Source organism: Amphibalanus amphitrite, unplaced genomic scaffold (genome assembly GCF_019059575.1).
Source record: "Amphibalanus amphitrite isolate SeventyFive unplaced genomic scaffold, NRLGWU_Aamphi_draft 000055F_arrow, whole genome shotgun sequence".
Classification (NCBI taxonomy): Eukaryota; Metazoa; Arthropoda; class Thecostraca; order Balanomorpha; family Balanidae; genus Amphibalanus; species Amphibalanus amphitrite.
This window is the reverse complement of record NW_024881551.1, coordinates 489,600-509,540: the sequence shown is the minus strand read 5'-3', so window position 1 is coordinate 509,540 and position 19,941 is coordinate 489,600. Positions and strand designations below refer to the sequence as shown.

The 19,941-nt window shown below is 45.5% G+C and overlaps 2 protein-coding genes across 5 annotated transcripts in view; one reads left to right on the top strand and one right to left on the bottom strand.

The window, feature by feature from the left end:
• Window positions 1–174: 174 nt before the first annotated feature.
• On the bottom strand, window positions 175–4,463 carry LOC122378132. The gene is made up of 3 exons (XM_043358852.1): window positions 3,911–4,463; window positions 1,052–1,281; window positions 175–785 (listed from the first exon to the last, which is right to left on the bottom strand). Exons 1-3 carry the CDS (start codon window positions 4,361–4,363, stop codon window positions 302–304), a joined length of 1,167 nt encoding a protein of 388 aa, XP_043214787.1. The 5' UTR covers window positions 4,364–4,463; the 3' UTR covers window positions 175–301.
• LOC122378131 (zinc finger protein 330 homolog) overlaps window positions 205–19,941 on the top strand; it is a 35,546-nt gene continuing 15,809 nt past the window's right edge. The window contains exon 1 of one of the 4 annotated variants that reach the window (XM_043358850.1): window positions 205–808. The gene's annotated coding sequence lies outside the window, so the exon portion shown is untranslated. Of the gene's footprint in view, window positions 809–15,330; window positions 15,468–19,941 lie in introns of those variants that run through there. The other 3 variants (XM_043358851.1, XM_043358848.1, XM_043358849.1) reach the window with 3 other exon arrangements.

Genomic DNA, 19,941 nt, shown 5'->3' with positions numbered 1-19,941 from the left:
ACTGGAAAGGCGAATTTTTTGAAAGGCGGATGAATGGTAATTACGTACCGGCTAGGAGTTATTTTCTTTGTACAGTTATAAAAATAATTTATAGCTTTTCGACCACTGCAATATTTAAAAAAAGATATTAAATAAGTCGTCCTGTTAAATAATTGCGTGACTGAAAGTCAAACAAGGAATTAACGACATGTATTATCAGGATAGTCTATACAATTTAACTCTGAATTTATTCGACCGGACAAAAAATAATCAGTTACACAAGACTTCGTCAATTTGGAGAGCGACGTGCGTTTTCTCCGTGTCAGAATGGGCTGAGCTTGTTGGCGACGGCCCACAGCGATCCGGCCGAGACGGGCTCGCCGCTGCTGCAGATGCCGGGCAGCCAGCAGAGGAGGCCCGTCACCAGGCTGGCCAGCCACAGCTCCGCCGTCTCCAGCAGGCCGGGCTCCTCGCGCGCCAGGCCGAGCGCCGTCAGCACGGCGCTGGGCGCCTGACCCACGGCCTGCGCCACGTCCCAGAGGCCCAGCTCGGGCGCCAGCGCCGCCCACAGCGCCCACACGAGCAGCGGGGCGCCGGCCGCCAGCAGGGCGCCCCGGTGGCTCTGCAGAGCGGCAGCCAGCCGCGAGCTGAGAGCGGGGGGCGCCGGCCGGCGGGCGCCCATGTTGGCGCGCGCCAGCAGCAGCGCAATGTCCGCCTCGTCGCCGCAGCCCTCCATGGCCTTGACGTCGAACACGTCGCCGTGGCCGTGCTTCTGCATCACCGAGGTCAGCGTCCTCGTCAGAGCCCTGCAACAGTCGGCAGCCAGCTGGTAAGTCGCCAGCAACTCATTCCAACTTTAGGTAACGTCTAACGGACATGCAACATGTCAGCCGAAGTCACCGATTACGATAAGGAAAATTGAATGCCAAACATACCTACATCGTGAACGGATTAAATAAGAAGCGATCGTAAGTGTGAACATTTAAAGACGAGTGTTCAACTTTTTAGGCGTTTAGTTGTATAAGTCAACTTTTGCGCTGAGAGAGGTGTGCGACACTGTAAATCTGCTTACCTTTCTTTCGATAAATTTTGTTTTAATTCGTCCATAATCCTGAATATGGCCATCATTGAATTCATTATCTTTCCCATTTTGTCTGCCCAGGCAAGTTGGTCTCGAGCACTTTCTGCATTACAGGCGACTTGAACACAGGCCGTAAGTGTTTTGTGCATGACCTTTGCTTTCCAAAAAAGGTCACCAGCGGCTGCCTCTTTCCGTTTGGGATCCTGCATGGTCTGATACGCCTGCAACAGGAGAGTTTATCATTACTGGGTGATATATTCCTGCGCCTTCCTCATAAAAACGAGCCAGCAAATCGTTTGAAACAATTATTGACCACAGGTCACCTAAGGTCAGGTAGGAAGGTACCGTCTGCTGGTAGGTACCCAGGTCATAAACACGCCTGCTAAAATTGCGACCCAGTCATTCCTACAGCTTATCTCCTAAAACTTTAAAACTCAGCTCAGTGTATTGTACATATGAGGACATCCGTTCAAACAATTTGTATATCTCTTATTTTCTTGATACGTAACTTGGGACTTGTACCGACAGACTTGTCACCCCACCATTATAAAGCAATGTAAAATAACAAACGTCTCCTGCTTTGACAATACAGGGCATAACCGCAAGATATTTTCGAAAGCACGACAACTCTATTCATATGCAATGGACGGAAGTGCAACTGATGGCCAGCGGCCACTCAAAAGGTCATCTTAGGTCATAAAAGGTCACCAACAGCTCTTCGACAATCACTTTTGATTGAGACTTGCTAGAGCAATGAAGGCGCCTGGAATGTTTTAATCTTATCAGTACATACGGATCGATTTATGTACATGCAGTAGGACCTTTCCCACTCAGCTCGTGACCTTGACCTGAGGTCAAAGCTGCAAGTTCAACTTATAAAATGTTAGGTCAAATCATAGTTTAGTCTACGCGTCTGGATGAAAGAAATACGATGATTACGAGCGAGCGAGCGCAGCGAGCGAAGCGAAGTCTTTTCAATATCACGGAAAAATCTCAGTATGAGCGGCCCGGCCCGGCCCGGCCTGTAACGCTTTTGAGAGGCTTATATCTCAGCAACCGCTGGACCGATTGGCCTGCGATCTTTTTTGTTGGGTAGCCCCATCCCTGCTACCCCGTAATTGACTACTTTTGATACATCTCAGTGACCGTCGTGGCACATGCCACGTGAAAAGTCAAGGGTGTTCAAGCTGTTTTGAAAAAGTAGTGATTTTGAGGGGCGCATATCTCAGCAGCCGCTTGGGCGATTGTCTTGCGGTAATTTTTGTAGGGTAGCTGCATCCCAAAGTAATCTTGGCTGCATCCCTTCTACCAAAGGTCGGATACTCTTGATCTATGTGAGTGACCCCTACTGCACGTGCAAAATGCAAAAAGAAGAGGTGACAAATTTGTTCCCATTTCAATAACTCTGTAATTACTGGGGCGATTTCGCTAAAACTTGGCATACAGGTAGGCACCCACCAGGCAAAGCATTCCCATGTGTTGCGGCTAGGGTGCTACTGCACGTGCGCACGTGCAGGGGGCGCTCCCAGATCTCGAGAACGGCTGGACCGATTGCGCTCAAATTTGGTACACGGTTGGGGACTGGTTAGTAGGGTGCCGTGCAAAGTCAGTTTGGACCCCGTTTGCACGTGCGCACGTGCAAAATGCCACTTCCAGATCTCAGGAACGGCTGGGCCGAATGCGTTCAAATTTGGCACACCGCTAGCGACCGGTTAGAAGGGTGCTTTGCACAGGCCCGTTAGAAGAACCCTTCTAACGGGCCTTCTAAAGTACCCTTCTACCCTTCTCTCACCCTTCCGCACGTGCAGGGCGGCTCACTATCTCGCTCGCTCGTTCTTCTCCCAAAAGGCGTTTTACTGGTGGTAAGAGATGTAATGAATTAATTGACCAATTAAACATGTCAGATGAAATGTTTCGGCAAAATCCGCCCATTTTTGCGATTTTTGTCACATGTGGACTAATCCTTTGACCACCGGATGGTAATTACGATGAGATTGGGCGAAAAAACTAAATGTGCTATCGAATGCGCTTTTCTGTGACGATTGTAGCTCTTTTGATTTACAAGTTATGCGCTTACCTATTTATGGCAAGCATAAAATCGGGAAAAAAATTGACGCGAAAATTGTAACATTTTTTGCGATATCTTTATAACTTCCTGTTACCTTCGCGTTTATTGGAGCCTACAATGGTTTGCATGTATCTAAAATAACTTATTGGAGCTATCAATTGCTTTTGTGAGAAGTGAGAACGGTCTTTGAGCTTTTTTTGAGCTTTTGAGATAAGCGGGGGTGGCCAATAAGGCCCTCCACCATGAAGAAGTGGCCGAGACCCACACCCGGACCCGGGCTAAGACCTGCCATAGCTTAAAGGGACCCTCCCACCTCCAAAAAAGTTAATGAATTGGCATGAAAGTGATGTCGCTAGGTTCAGAAAAAGTGAAAACGAATATCTACCAAATTTCATCGAAAAATATCCACCGGTTTTCAAGATATTAGACTTTTACTTTTGTTTACTTTTTGGAATCTCCGCTGTTCCTGGCGACTTTATATGAAAGTGCGGCACTTGTTGCGCGCAAAGCAGCATATACCACCGCGTGCTACAAAACGTTTTAGTCAAACATTTAAAAATCGTTAGATATCTGCGCTGACGTCACACATTCAGAGGGGTATTCCTATGCATTAGCCCCTCTGAATCAAAATGCTGCAATTTTGAAATTCAATATTTCCGAATTAAGGCATTTCTCGATGTTGTGAGTGCCGAAACCGGTAATTGTGAGCCAGGGACCCCATTTTGGCTATCTCAACTCAAATCTAATGTTAAGGTGGGAGGGTCCCTTTAAATCATTCTTACCTCGAATGCACCCTTCGCTTGTTTCATTAGTTCGTCGGCGTTCCTCAATGCATCTTCTAATGCAGCTTGTGATTGATTCGCCTCTTGCTGAAGCTTCTTTCGGCGCCATGGAGAGACACAATTCATCAATTCCTTATACATCATTTCTGTTTCGATGCCATTCGATTCTAGCTCGTCTTTTCGAACAATTAAACTACCAAGGGCTTCCTTCGTTTTTTCGTGTAACTCGTCATTTGCTCTGTCGGGATCTAACGCTGTCATTTCACTCATTTCGTCTCGAGGAGTTCTTGAATCTACAACAGAAGATCGGGAATGACTACGAGATGACCTTGCATCGCTTCGCAGTGACCTGGTTGACCTCGACTGGTCGCCACTCACAGATGATTGCTCAGGTATTGGGCTTAGATGTTCCGTCGAGCGTCCTCCGCTGTTTCGCCTCTGCCTGGCGCTCATAATTGATATTAAAACATTCTTTAAAAACTGTGTTTGGCGATTAATGTGATGTCACTTGGATATTATTCACCCTTGATTCGGAGCCAGAAAGGCATTGATTTTTGACGATGTCTCGCGCTTTGACATGTAAAATAGGACACGTGATTTTTACGTAATGGCCCCCGCAATAAAAGGGAAAATGTTGGCGCCATTAGAATTGTGCATTTCAATTTGCATTGTCATGGGTGTCATGCTCGATCACATATTAGCCGTTTTCACGACGGCCATCTGGTACACATTTGGTGCACATCTGGTACAGATTAGGTGCAGATCTGGTCAAATCAGGTTCAGTGTGTCTCTTAGCAGCTATCAGCTAAGGTTGCACTAATTGCTTATATGCCTTCTTTGCCATATTATCAGAGAGCATCATCGATTAAAAATTTAAAACACTGAAATAAATTCATAAAATGAAGATATTTGCTGTAAAAGAAATCAGGTGCAGATTTGGTCAAATCAGGTGCATTCGCCGGATAGCCCGTCGTGAAAACGGCTATTGCCCGTATAACCTACAGATAAGTTAATATATACGGCGTACATACATCTACTCTAGTGTTCCCAATTTTGATATTGTTTGAACAATCATTAGCACTGAGCAGGAATAGGTAATAGAACAATAGAGTTGCTCTGTAACGTTTTGCGCTGCTGTAACGCTGTTTATAGTACCTAGCTGATGTGTTTCCTAATAATATACGGTTGAAATGACCAACGAAACACTTCCTCGCATTTATGTTGATATTTTTCACATTCATTAAGTACTCTTCTTGGTAATAGTTCAATAGTTTTCATTGACTGCCCAGTGCACATTAGCCGTTTTCATGACGGCCATCTGGCACACGTTTGGTGCACATCTGGTACAGATCAGGTGCAGATTTGTCAAATCGACAGGTTCAGTGTGTCTCTTAGCAGCTATCAGCTAGGGACGCTAGGGTTGCACTAAGTACCTAATTGCTTATATGCCTGCTTTTTCATATTATCAGATAGCATCATCGATTAAAACACTGAAATAAATTCATAAAATGAAGATATTTGCTGTAAAAGAAATAAGGTGCATATTTGGTCAAATCAGGTGCATTCGCCGGATAGCCCGTCGTGAAAACGGCTATTAGCATCTATCGTCATTTAGAGTAGGAGATAAGGCATAGTACCAGTGCTCCTCACTCTTCACGAGTTTTTTTTCTGCCGTGGCTACCCACATACCTACTAACCTTAGATACCACCATAGGCAGTAAAAGGTGAAATTTTCTTCATTTAGACGTTCTTAAGTTTTAACCCGTGCCCGGGTGTGCCCCTCAGCCAACCTCGCCATGGGGGGGGGGCTAATTGGCCACACCAGGTTATCTCGGAAAGCAATCAAGCTAGAAAGACGCGGTAAAAAAAAATAGATAGGTCAAGGTCAAGGTCAGGTCAGGTCAGGTCACCAAAAACAAAATATAGAAAAGGGCATGTGCGACACATGTTTTATGGGTCATTTTATTCATATAATTCAATAGGCTCACTCAATACGTGATATGGACCACCTCTGGATGAATTTCAGGTCAAGGTCAGGTCAAGGTCAGGTCAGGTGAGGTCAAATTTTGAAGTTGGCTGTTAAGGCCTAAATATGTGTCTATCTGATGTAGTTTTTCACGGCGAATCGAATGGTGCTATTTTTGTTTCCGTACGATGTCTAGAACTACAAAAAAATTATTTTTCAAAAATTTTGTGCGTCGTGACGTCATAAAATTTTGAATAACTCCCACATTTTTGAACTGATTCTTCTGAACATTGGTATGTAGGTGCACATAGACCACTTCTCTGACATATATTCCGTTTTTTTCGATACACTCAAAATTTTGGATTTGTTTGTTTTTTTTTGAAGTTTTTGAAGAAAAAAATGTGCCAAAATCCAAAACTTTAAAAAAACCGAGATAACCATTTGATAGACAAAGTAGAATCACGTATAACCTTTTTTTGTTAAATGTTACGTCTTGATTCCTTAAAAAATGAAGATGTTAGCGGCGTTTGAAATTTTGCCGTTTTTAAGGCGAAAATGGCGAACATGACGTCACTAAAACGTTATTTACTCAAAACTTTCCCGACGGATTTCGCTCAAATTTTTAGAGAACGTGTCAAATATGAAATAGATGTATAATAAGGTACTGAAAGTTTCACGTCGCTGGCGTAACGCGCTTAGAAGTTATTGGCGAAAAACGGGAGGGGGGGGCAGATTCTGCCCCCCCCCCTCAGCGGGGCGTGGGTTAACATTAGCCCAATGGGCGCTGCATGGAAAGAATGGGACCAAAAGTCGGCAGTGCCACCTTAATTGAAGGTGTTCCGCCGCTACTGAGACCGCTCCCTGGAAGACATTCCCGACCCCCGACTGCGCAACCTAAAAGAAAAGAGCCTCCGTTTCCGACTCAGCGTCGTCCACATCCCTGGAGTGCGCAACAGCGCAGCCGACGCCCTGTCCCGGCACCCAGTCGGTGCTGCGTAGCCTCCAGACCTACCCGATGACGTAGCTGCATCCACGGTCTCTGCCGGTCTTCCGGGCATACGCCCGGCTGACGGCTCCCATTCTGCGAGATCCTCCCGGACTCGGTGTCACGTGAATGACTATATATTACTGAACGGCTCTGGGAAAGAAAAATGGAAACCGAGGTCTTTAAAAAATTGTAGGCACGAGGCGTAGCCGAGTGCCGGAGATTTTTTGAAGACCGAGGTTTCCATTTTTCTTCCCAGAGCAAGTTCAGTAAGATATTTCCCATACGTCGCTATGCATTCATTAGCTCACAATGGACGTAAGGCCGCGATTCAGTTTGATTGACGATTTTTTGGGAAATGAGGAATGGTACGTGCTTGAGAAAATCAAACAACAAACAAATGAAGCTGTAAATGAGACAAAAAACAAGGGAACAAACAGGAAAATGCAATTTTGGATAGACAAAGTCAAGAAGGAAGCGGAATCCCTCGGCTTTCATGAGCAGCTATTGGACATGTCTCCCCAAAAACTGGATGGAGTATTATCAAGTATGATTCTTTCCATGAAGAGGGAAGATGGCAGCGAATATGAGGTTTCCTCTATTTACAACATGTTCTCTCTTGTTGGCTCGTTTTTGAAGGAACATCGGTATCCGCACTCTCTAGAGAAAGATGATGTATTCGCAGGTGCAAGAAATGCTAAGATGGCGAAGCTGAAGAAGCTAAAGGCTCTAGGAAAAGGTAACAGGCCATGCCGATCTGAAGCACTAACGTTTAACGAAGAAGAAGAACTGTGGGCAAACGGCCAACTGGGATATTCTTCACCTATGTCACTGCTTCGAACAGTCTGGTTCTTCATGGTGCTCCTTTTTGGCTTGCGGGGTCGTCACGAGGCACGGCAGATGATGTGGGGGGACATATCGGTCGATAAAGATGCAGAAGGATGTAAATATCTGCTGTTCAAAGAGCGCCTTACAAAAAAAAGAACAGGAGCAAGCACCGCTCGAGCATTCACACCAAAAGCGTTTGAAAATCGAGACAAGCCAACTCGATGTCCCGTCAAAGCTTATGAAGAGTACGTCGCCCCCTAAAAAGCTCCTCTCCGACTTCTCCATTCTTCCTAGCGGTCAATCACAAAAGGTCACCTGACAACCCCATTTGGTTCATGAACAGCCCCTTGGGAGTGAACACGCTTGGAGCCTTGATGCGAACCGGATGTGTGGCAGCAGGCATATCAGGGAAAAAAACGAATCATAGCGTGAGGAAAACTACAATCAAAAGAGTTTTAGATGCCGGCTGCCCGGCGGCATATGCGGCCCAACTGTCGGGACACAAGTCGGTTGCGAGCCTCCAAAACTACACTGATGCAACTATAGACGTTCAGAAAGCAATGTCGGCTAGCGCATTGAACGGCAGGCAATTTGCGGTGCAAAAATTTGAACATAGTGAAGGAACGGTAGTCACAGCAAGCAACAGTCACTTCACCTTCAACAACTGCACCAACATCACTATAAACCAGGCAAAGCCTTAAAGCGGCTTCCAAAACTGCGCTCTGCAATGATGATGCTTACCTATCGTTTGAATTGTCGAAGCATCAACGGGTTTGATGTTGCATCGGCTTCGATACATTGCGATGCAATTTAGGACGGGATTAGAATGGTTCTCTTGTGATGAGAGTGATAAATACATCTGAGATGAACACTTTTCCATTGTTCGAAATTAACGAAATATCATGATTTCTTCCTCGAATGTGCCACCATAGTTAGCGCAGAATTTCTATCAAAGAGAATCTACTAAAATAGTTATTTCTTTAAAACATAGTGATTTTAAATAAAACACCAGAACTGTAGTTCGTTGACCTGCATTTTATTAAAAAATCACCAGAACTGTAGGTCATCAACCCGTGCCGGAAAACAGTGCAGGAAAGATCACGTGCAATGTTTCCCACACGGCTAGGATAATGCTAAAGGGATATCTCGGCGTATGGGAAAATTGGGACCTGTTAGAACGTCGTAGTGTGGCTGCTATGGGGTTTTTCGGGGTGCTGATCACGAATATCATGCTTGTTTTGATCACAGATGATGTCTTCATTCATTTAGGCCAGGTCGGGTTAGGTCAGGTCAGGTCAACCAGTAGAGGTCCTGCCAGGTATTTGTAGTAGGTGTCAACCGCCTCTGACAGCAGGGGTGTCGTTTTCCGAAAATGATTGGTAGTGCCCAAAGGCGGCGGCTGGCCATATATGACGGGGCTTACAAGGTAGGGTACCCCCAAATCTGCCTTTCTCATCGGATTTCGGCCACTTATTTTTCGCCCTGGTCATTGACAAGACTAACCGAAATCTAAAAAAACACAAAGAAAAACTTTGGAAATCTGGGTCCACACCGGACGCCATGTACAAAACGTGCAGTTATATAGGCAATAGTGTCGGAGGAATGCACGCCATTCTGAAAGAGGCCCACATCGACTTAAAAGGACGGCTGTGCTGAAAGGGGACAGGAACAGCTTTGAGGGCCCAAGCCGACTAAAAAAGACGGCTGCGGGTCCAGGAACGGTTTTTAAGACCCACGCCAATTGAAGGGTTCGACAACTAACGAGGACTGGAAACACAACGATAGTTAGAAAGACCTGCTTGCCAAAATAAAAGGATGACAGTACGAGGGGCGTTCAGAAAGCTACGGGCCCGACCATGAAGGAGCAGAGAGATACAACATCGACTCATTAGACCAAAAAGTTCATTTATTCAAATAAACACCGTTAAGACAAACACATTTCGCGCAGCGCTTCGCGAGAGCCCTCAAGGCCTCCATAACCAAGTGGGTTTTGGACCCATCCTGCACGTCCAAGACGGCTGATTTCGTCTCCCTGCTGTTAGCGAGGTTGCCGCTGCTAATTTTCTTATGTTGGGGAAGAGGTGGCAACCACTAACCAGAAAGTGCAAGGTTCGGAGAGAAAAAAGTGGATGCGACAACAACTCGAAGCTCATCGCTCCACTGTTCGTCATCCCGCCCATGTACGCAGGTGCGTGGTCGCGGATCAGGTGCACACACAGAAAAATATTAACACCGTTAGCGGTGTAATTGCACAGTACATATCTGAGCACTTGAGGAAAGTTAATTTAGTCCCTTCCCCGCTTAAATTACTCGCGCTTCCAAATGAACACCAGGAAGAAGGTAATAGAACACTGTTAGGAGGGTTGGGTGTTTTGCTACATGTAGTAAAACACCCAACCCTCCTAACAGTGTTCTATTACCTTCTTCCTGGTGTTCATTTGGAAGCGCGAGTAATTTAAGCGGGGAAGGGACTAAATTAACTTTCCTCAAGTGCTCAGATATGTACTGTGCAATTACACCGCTAACGGTGTCAATATTTTTCTGTGTGCACACTTTACGTCAGCTTCCCTATAGCCTCTCCTCGATGTTTATCGAATGGACGCACATCATCAATTGTGTGCCCCTGTTTTGGAAAGTTGACGAGCGGAGGGGGGTCGCATCGACCCCTCCCCCCTGCCAGGCCGTGTTATGAAAAATGCCCAGGGCGAGGGTTAACGCTTGGTGCCTTTTCTGCACTAACTACTATGAAACGAATTACTGCTCTCTTCTGGGCGTCGCCCATCCTATCCGAAATGGCGAACTATGCTACGAATAGAAGCCCGAATCAATCACAGAAGAGACTTAATTAATGGCCACTTACTTAATTTGCGTAAGTGGACATCCCAATAACACATCATTTAACACACCGCCTTGCATGCCAAAATTCCAACTCCTTCATTGTTCGGCCCGAAACTTTTTGAACGCCCCTCGTAGTTACGAGCTTCAGTTTTCGGGGTCTGATGCGGTAATGACCTGGCGTTGAACCCTGGGGAATCAGGCTGCATCACCCACTCAAATCAATATACCTATGGCCTATTCTGGAGCACCGCGGCACCTTCCGAAGTCGGTGTAGGGCCTCCAGCGGCTGGTGTGGAGACGGATCGGGGTCTATTAGGGGCGGTCGCGTGGTATGCGGGACTCAGAGGCAGTTATGGACCTCTATAACCAATTGCGTTTTCGAGCCTCTTAAAATCCATTAAGGACCGGAGTCCTAGACACGTGAAACCTCATTGTCAGCTATGTACATGCACATACTGTGGCTAGAACCTTATTTATGTTCTTGCATATGTGCTTATTTAATATTTGCTTATCTGTTTATTTTGATTTTTTATCAACTGATAAGTGACAAAAGATTGGTAGGGCTCAGCGAACATTGGTAGGGCCCAAATAAACATTGGTAAGGCTCGGGCCCTACCAGGCCTATACAAAACGACGCCCCTGACTATTGTGAAACTTGGTAGGTAGGTACTAGGTAGGTAGGTAGGTACCACATAACTTGAAATTACTTGACGTAATGACATGATGTGGAAACTGAAAATGATACCTAGGTATTGATGGAAATTTATGGACTTAGGTACACTACAAGAAGATTGAATTGGTCAACCAATTCAAATTCAATCTACTTGTGGAGTAAGTCTATAGATTTTCATCAATAGTTACCACTTACCATCAGTGGCGCAGCCAGAACTCTGGCGACGGGGGTGAGAGACGTTCGTGATGGGCCCCCCAGCAAAGTGGGCCCCCCTCAACCTAATGGGGCCCCTTACCAACAACGAAAGGTCAGATCATTGTCCTGATCATTACCATACCAGCCAAATCGGGGAAAAGGACAAATATCTCTTGATCTGAAGAGGCACGTAAAAAACAACAGCATATTTACAGAAACACGACCATTCTGCTCATATTTGATGGACAGCGTGCAATTGATGGCCAGCGGCCACTCAAATGGTCGGGCTAGGTCAAAAAGCTTTTAAAAGAGCTCAACATCAGTTTTTCGACTATTACTTTTGATATAGGAGACGAGGTAGAGTAATGAAATTGTCTTGAAGGTGTTAATCATCTATACGGATCAGTTGATGACCATCATGAACTTGTCAATAACCTAACCTAACCTAACCTAACCTAACCTAACCTAACCTAACGATCTGCGGTCACATTTAGAAGTTGAACTTTTTATGTGAAATTATAGGTTAACATTCGATGCATGTTAACAAGAGAATGATGACAAAGTAAATGTCTCATATTTTTTCTTACCAAAGTTCTTGCAAAAATTCTTAACAAAACTATTTTGGTAAAATGCGACTATTTAGATGGTTTTGCCCTCTGCTCTGTTGCCAAACCATTGGCATGAGGCATTGAGGTCAAATCTTAAAAGCGAAAGCGTTTTGAAAGGCCTATCGAATGAGTTGTTTCGCGAAGCTCTTAGCTCTTTGTTTCACGAGTTATACGATTATTTGTGAAAATATAAAAACATGAATTTTTTCGTCGCAATCTTATCTTTGTGTTTATCATAATTTCATCATAATTTCATCTTTAATGACCTCAGCGATGACATAATCGAAAAATGACCTCTGGCTCTACGATTCTGAAACATCCTACAGCTATCTGTTGCTTTTCTCGTCTTTCTAGCCTTCTTAAATTATGATCGGGTTTGGCCGATACGCCCCCCCCCCCCCATGGCTGATTGCACGCGTTAGAGAGCTATCGAACCCACTTTCAGCGCTTTAGCTTATATATGTCCTCGAGTGTCGAAACTCGAAATAGGCGAAACTTCTCCTTCGATGAACATGATGACGTGGGCTTTGGTGTGAACTGCAACATGACTGAAGTAATTTCTCCATGATTTTCGACGCTCTTTAGAAAGCCGCCTACCGCCGCACTTGTCGCTACGTGACCCTGGAGTCAGGTTAGAAGGGAATATTCAAACACCCCTCAGGGGTGTAAAACTGGAAAACCTGGGGCGCTGCTCTGCGGGGCGCTGTCGAGCTAGTCTAGAGCCAGTTCGGGATGTTTACAAGCCCACGTAAAGCCATCAAGAATCTGCATAGAGCACAGACCTTCCAAGACTTGGAGGTTTAGATATCAACAATCGACATGGTCTTTTGAGACCTGCGTGGTGGCTATCAGAGGTCGGTGGGCCCCTCAAAAGCCGGTGCAGGAGCCTCAGGTCACAGGTGTCAGTTTGGAGCCATCATGGACCGGTGTGGACCGGTGTGGACCCTCCCACACATAGGATAGGATGATCCTTTCATTCCTGGGATGAGTCTTCTCAGGTCTGAACTGGGCCCTCTCAGACCTGAAATGGGCCCCTCTCAGGCCTGAAGTGGACCCTCTCAGACCTCAACTAGGTCCTCTAGGGCCTGAAATGGGCCCTCTCAGGCCTAACATTAGCCCTCTCAGACCTGAAGTGGGCCCCTCTCAGGCTCTCAGGCCTCAAATAGGACCTCAAGGACCTGAATTGGGTCCTCTCAGGCCTGACATTAGCCCTCTCTGACCTGAAATGGGCCCCCTCAGCCCGGAAATGGTCCCTATCATGTCGAAAAAGGGCTCCCTCATACCGTAACTGGGCCCTCTCAGGTCTGAAATGGTGCCTCTTATGCCTGAAATGGGCCCCTCTCAGGCCTCAAACGGGCCCTCTCTGGCCTCAAACGGGCCCTCTCTGGCCTCAAACAGGCCCTCTAGGGCATGCCCTCTCAAGCTTGAAATGGGCCCCCTCAGGCCTGAAATGGCCCCTCTGAGACCTGAAATGGGCCCTATCAGGCCTCAAACATGCCCTCTAGGGCCTGAAATGGACCCCCTCAAGCCTGAAATGGGCCCTCACAGGCATCAAATGGGCCCTCTTAGACCTGAAATGGGCCCCTCTCAAGCCTCAAACAGGCCCTCTAGGGCCTGAAATGGGCCCTCTCAAGCTTCAACTGGGCCCCTTCAGGCCTGAAATGGGCCCTCACAGACCTGAAATGGGCCCACTCAGGCCTGAAATGGCCCTCTCATGCCATGGAACGGGCCCTCCTAGGCCTTGGATTAGTTCAATCGGGCCTTGGATGTACCCCCTTAAATAATAAAATGGGACTAAAAATCCTAAGGGGGGGGGGGGGCTATCATGCCTGAAGACTGTTTTTCAGTCCTATGACGGACCTTGACATTAGTGATAAAAAATTGTCAGGCTGCATAACGTTACAGTTCGAATCGACGGTGGGCCCCTAGGATGAGAGACGGGGGTGAGATCTCACCCCTTTCACTCCCCCTGGCTGCGCCACTGCTTACCATTGAAGTTACTTTCATGTTGATTTTATACATAAGAACCTCATTCATTTTATTTGTATGACATGTTTGAATGCAATTTTCTCAATAAGTGAAGAAAAATGTTGGTAGTGCACTGCTCAACAACACATTGGTAGTGCTCAGCTGAACATTGGTAGTGCTCGGGCACTCCCAGGCCTATACAAAACGACGCCCCTGTCTGACAGCCTCGTAACATGTTACGAAGGCACCAAAACTACTTTGTAAACGTTCATGTGGTTGCTTAATTCGAAAGTCAGCTAAAAAAAAAACTGACCTAGAAACATGTCAAACTCGAAAAAGTGAACCGAGGTCACCAAAGGTCAATGACCTGACCTGACCTTCAGGTGACCTTGACACCCACCCTAATGCATGGGGGCAACATCATATCACATGTTCGAACGCTTGAAACCACGAAAAGACTGCAAACGCGCTGCTAATGCGAGCCGACATACGCTGAATCGCGGTTCCGGCCAAACATGGTCTCGAAAATTAGGTCACAGGTCAAAGGTCATTTGGGTCAGGGTCATGAAATTTTCAGGATGGGTGTTAAATTGATCAATGCGAGGGTACTGAAAGTTTCGTCGCGATCAGCCGCTTTTTAAGCGAGTTATTCGCGAAAAACCTTAGGGGGGTTGCATCAACCCCCCCCCCCTGTGCGGGCGAGGTCATGTTTTGATAGCAAGACTGAAACAGACTTTTTTGGGTAGCCAGGAAATCGCATGCCAGAGCCTATTCAAATTCTTTTATCGGCCTTTATATGCACCAGTCGCATACAGGTACGGGATTTAGCATACGATTTCCAGACAATCGAAAGACTGTTTGGAGACAACAAAGGAAGGAATGAGTGAGTTAAGTTGAAAGTATTAATTTGGTTCAAAATGATGATGTAGATAACCTAGTTATTTAAAGCTGAATATCTTATGACGAGAGCGGTTGGCATTTTTGGTATGCAGTGTTATTCATTGAGAACCGGTCGGAGCGTTTGAGTCTTTAATTTAGTGGTCGCCGCTTACTAATCATGCGGCATACACGCCGCACATAACCGCCAATGCCGCAACGTAGCTTAGATTTCGAAGTAAGCATTTAGTCCCACCCCTAAATAGTAGATAAGACTCCTTATCTATATAGTAAGTGGGATATGCAAGTTTGTTCTTTTTCAAAGTTTTCATGCCTCTATGAAAGTTTTAAAGAGGATTTCAAACCTTTCGTCATGTATTTGCTAGTGAAAAATAAGTAGGAAACTTCAACATTTATTTTAGCTGCAAAATAATTTATCTTCAAGAGCTATAAAAATAATGCTTTTTGTGAGCTAAACAAGCGCACTTGTTACAGTGAATTTCAATGCGGTGATGAGCGGATACTTTTTTGTGTTGGGAGCGTTGGGAGTTTGGCTGGTGAGATTCAACCAAGGCCCTATATACACCGATTCAATACTGGTTAATATATTTTATAGTAAGGTGAATTTTCCTGATATTGGATTGGGTGGCCAGGAAATTCCTAGAGGATTAGGCTGCTTCAAGTAGGCTTCAAGGCCATAAGCTTGTTTCCTCAGGATCATTTTTGCGATTCTGATTCTTTTAAGATGCTTATGTATAAGTTATCCTGATTCCTGCCGAGTTGGTCATATTGATTTAGCAGGTTGCCACTTCTGTTAAGCCCTTCATGGGAAATATAGGGTGGAGACTTCCATTTCGTGTCTAGCTAGATGCGTCGGTAAATATTTACTTTAGGTCCGCAATATTTTTTTAACAAGAAAAAATGCACATTCTTACACTATTTGATGTCCTGAATTCGGATATGATGCTTAAATGCATCAAAAATGCAAAATAAGATACTAAAACCCCAGCGCATTTAACCGCACTGCTGCACAATACACACCAGAGAAAGCACGCGCCTCCGCGACGAAAACGAAACATACAACGTTGCCCTATAAAAGAAAAATGATGCAGATATTCATTAATTTTCGACGTTATGAAAATGACGTCATAATACCAAAGCACAAGAAAAACGGTGAATAAAAAAGAGAAAATATTTAGCAAAGGTAATAGAGCATGAAAAAATGATCAGAACATAACCAAACCTTACCTAACCTGACCTACTGATGTTTGCCTACTGGGGAAAAAGGAAAAAGTGACTTGCATGAATAGATTGCAAGCAATGGTAAGTCAAATATTTTTAGGTTAAGTGGTTATGCATCAGGCTTCAGGCCTTCGGCCTGAAGCCAGATACACAACCACTTAACCTAAAAATATTTGACTTACCATTGCCTGTAATCTCTCCTAAGGCATTGCCTTCGGCACTGCACCGCTCTGCCGCGATTATTTTGACGTCACTTTCCTTACAATTTATTATCATCTGTAATTTCGCTCAACCTTGGTTGGACCATTTGTAGCGGGTGCGCCGCGCAAACGGTCTTTTGACGGCAGTTCCGGTCGGAGGTGTGGAGCCGTTGGTGGTGATACTGGTGATACTAGTGTACTGGTGCTTTCAAATTGGCTTCTAGAAGGAATAAGTATCAGAAATGAAATCAGGAGGTCTTAGAGTATCGTGTGAATGATTTTTATTTACCCCTCTGTTTTGCGGACCTAAAGTAAATAAATACCGATGCGTCTAAGTCTTACATGAGTCTAGCTGGACAACGACTGCGTCCATCTGGCAATGGGCCATCTTAAGTTAGCCATCGCCGATGGCTAACTTAAGACCCATCTAGCTTGGAAGTCTCCGTCCACCAGTTAGATGCCAAGTTAGATGACAAGTTGGACTTTTGCTCAGTTAGACACCAGGTGGGTGCCATGGGAAGTCTCAACCCATAGTTTTTAACCTATAACCAAGGATAAATAGGTAGGCATAAGGCAGGTACCTTATCCAGCATGAGTATACCCGACAAGTACAGGGTGTCCCAAAAGTAAGGTCATCATTTGTTTTGGCCACACCGCCAAAAATACGCGATGGATAGAAATAAATAGGACATCATATGAAAGAGCATTTTATAAAATTTTATTCTGATATACATATGAGTCAATACATTGGCTCGTAGCCCCACATTTGCTGCTTTTCTACATGGCTACCATTTCGGGCCGCGTGCACGAATAGACTGCGTTTTACTTCCTCCACTATTCTGGAGCGATTCTCTGGTGAGATGCCGCTTATGTTTGCTCGGAGGGATCATCCTTTAGTTCTTCCCGGCTCGTTGGGTTGTCCTAAAAGACAACCTTTCCGTTGTGTACCCAGAGAATAAAAATATGAAGGTGTAACGTCAGGTGACCGCGGAGGCCATTCAATGGCGTTGCCCTGACTGAAAATTACGCGATCTCACATGCACTCTCGGAGACAATGCATGATCTTCAGGACGGTGCAAGCATAGCCTCCATCCTGCTGAAACCACTGCTGGTTGATGGTGTCGGCACAGCTGCGTTGCGACGAGCGGAAGAACCACTGGGAGGACTCTCGGCCACCTCTCTTGATTTATTTTCACCCGATTCCCGCTGTCGTCCTCAGGACCTCGAAGCACAGGTGGCTAAGTATACATGCCCTGTGCGTACATTATATCTTTTTTCTGACGTTTTACCGGTTGAGGCGAAACTATGCATGAGTCCAGAGATAGGGCGAGCTGATAGGGTCTGCTTAGGGCCGAAAACTGGGCGGTATTTACCCTTTGTTTTAATGACGGACCCTCTCTAAGAGTTGAATTTCGACCTTCTAAGTTTTATGCCTACTGCTCGGTGTAGTTATGATCAAAAATGGTTTAAGCATGCAAGAAAATAATTTTATGGATGTACCTTACACGTGTTAAAATTGGAAGTGATTCGGACTCTTACTTCTCGAGATATTTAAGTTTTAAATCATGACCTTACTTTTGGGACACCCTGTATATTTGCTCATAAGCTACCTACCTATTAATAGGGATTTGTCTCAGTCAGTGTGATGCTTTTTTATTACAGCCAACTGAGTGTTGAAAGATTATAACCAGGGATGGGAGCCGTGGAAATTTCAGACGGCTCCGGCTCCGGAGAGAAAAATCGGCTCCGGCTCCAAGTAAAATGATCCGGCTCCGGCGACTCCGGCTCCGGCTTCTACTCAGTACCTACATTCCCTATGCGATCAATTAAATACGGGTGGAAGAAAAAAAAGGCGATGGGATTGGTACACCCTGCTTCTGTATTTGTATAACCAGGTTATTTTGAATACCACATTGTTTTACGCCTTGTGCTGTCAAACCGAACTAGGTAAATAATTGTTTCCTCTTAAGAAAAGGAGCCGGAGTCGCCCCCTTTTTTGACGGCTCCGGCTCCGGTTCCGGCTCCGGGCTTTATTGTTTCACGGCTCCGGCTCCGGCTCCAGCTCCGGGCAAAATATGCCGGCTCCGGCGGCTCCGGCTCCGGCTCCGGCTGCTCCGGCCCCGGCTCCGCATCCCTGATTATAACATAATGACTGAAATATCAGACACTCAGTGATAAGAAGGTTCTACTGAATGACAGGACTGAACTTCAGAGATTAATATTTTATCAAGCCTTTCCAGCATGAGTAGATGCTCCAAGAATGTAATACCTACCTAGTGGCTAGTACTACTAAATATCTAGATTCAGAAGTTAAAGTAAGGTCTTTTGGGTAGTTCTTTATTTTGTTTTCATTTTCCTGAGAATATTGTTGTAAGATATATACCCGCATTCGATGTCTCTCGGACGATGAAGATTCTACACTGTCTGGCCAATCCCATTCCATAACCACAGCCGAGCCACTGCTGACCTTGAACATGATTGGCCGGACGACGTAGAATCTTTGTCGTCCGAGAGACATTGAACGCGGGGTTAGCTTCACTATATTGCATCTACGGGTCATTAATTTAGAAACGGTCTTGAAAGTTGAACATCATGCAGAATTTCAACTTTTTCCAAGTGCTAAAGCCCACTGGTTAGTTCCTATCAGATGAACAAGTTTCATTATTATTTTAGTTGGATTTTAACCCTCGCATGTGTAGGGGGAGGGGTCGGATGGACCCACCCCCATGGAATTTTCGCTTATAACTCGCGGAAAAAGTGGCCCATCGCAACGAAACTTTCAGTACCCTCGAGCTAATCAATTTTACACCTACTCTGAAAATTTCATGACCCTGACCCAAGTGACCTTTGACCTGTGACTTATTTCTTGAGGCCATGTTTGACCGGAATCGCGATTCGGCGTATGTCGGCTGGCATTAGCCGCGCGTGGTTCAAGCTTTTCGTGGTTTCAAACGTTCAAACGTGTGATTTGATGTTGCTCCCATGCATTAGGGTGGATGTCAAGTCAATGTCCCCTGAAGGTCAGGTCATTGACCTTTGGTGACCTCGATTCACTTTTTCGAGTTCACATGTTTCCAGGCTAGTTTTTTTTTTAAACTGAATTCGAATTGAGAAACCATTTGAACATTTACGAAGTAGTTTTGGTGCCTACGCAACATGTTACGGAGCTGTTAGGCGGTTGACACGTACTACGAATACCCGTCACGACCCCTACTGGTTGACCTGACCTGACCTGACCCGACCTGGTCTAAATGTTTAAAGACATCATCTGTGATCAAAACTAACACGATGTTGGTGATGAGCACCCCGAAAAACCCAAAGCAGCCACACTTTACGACTTTCTAACAGGTTCCGATTTTCCCGACTTTTGGGTCATTGACCTGACCTGGAAGGTCAACCAATGACCTAGGCCCTAAAAATTAGGTATCATCGGCTTCCTCTCGTCACGGGCAACACGCTTGTTTTTTTCCGCGAAGCTCTAGCTTGATCAGGGGCCAAACGGCAAGGAGAGGTCGGGTCCAACCGATCCCCCCCCCTACACATTAGAGGCTGGCAAACGCCGCACACATGCGAGGGTTAAAGCTTGTCTTATTATTTAACGAGCTTTATTGAATTGCGCATACAAAGCCTCGATACTTTGATCGCTAGCCAG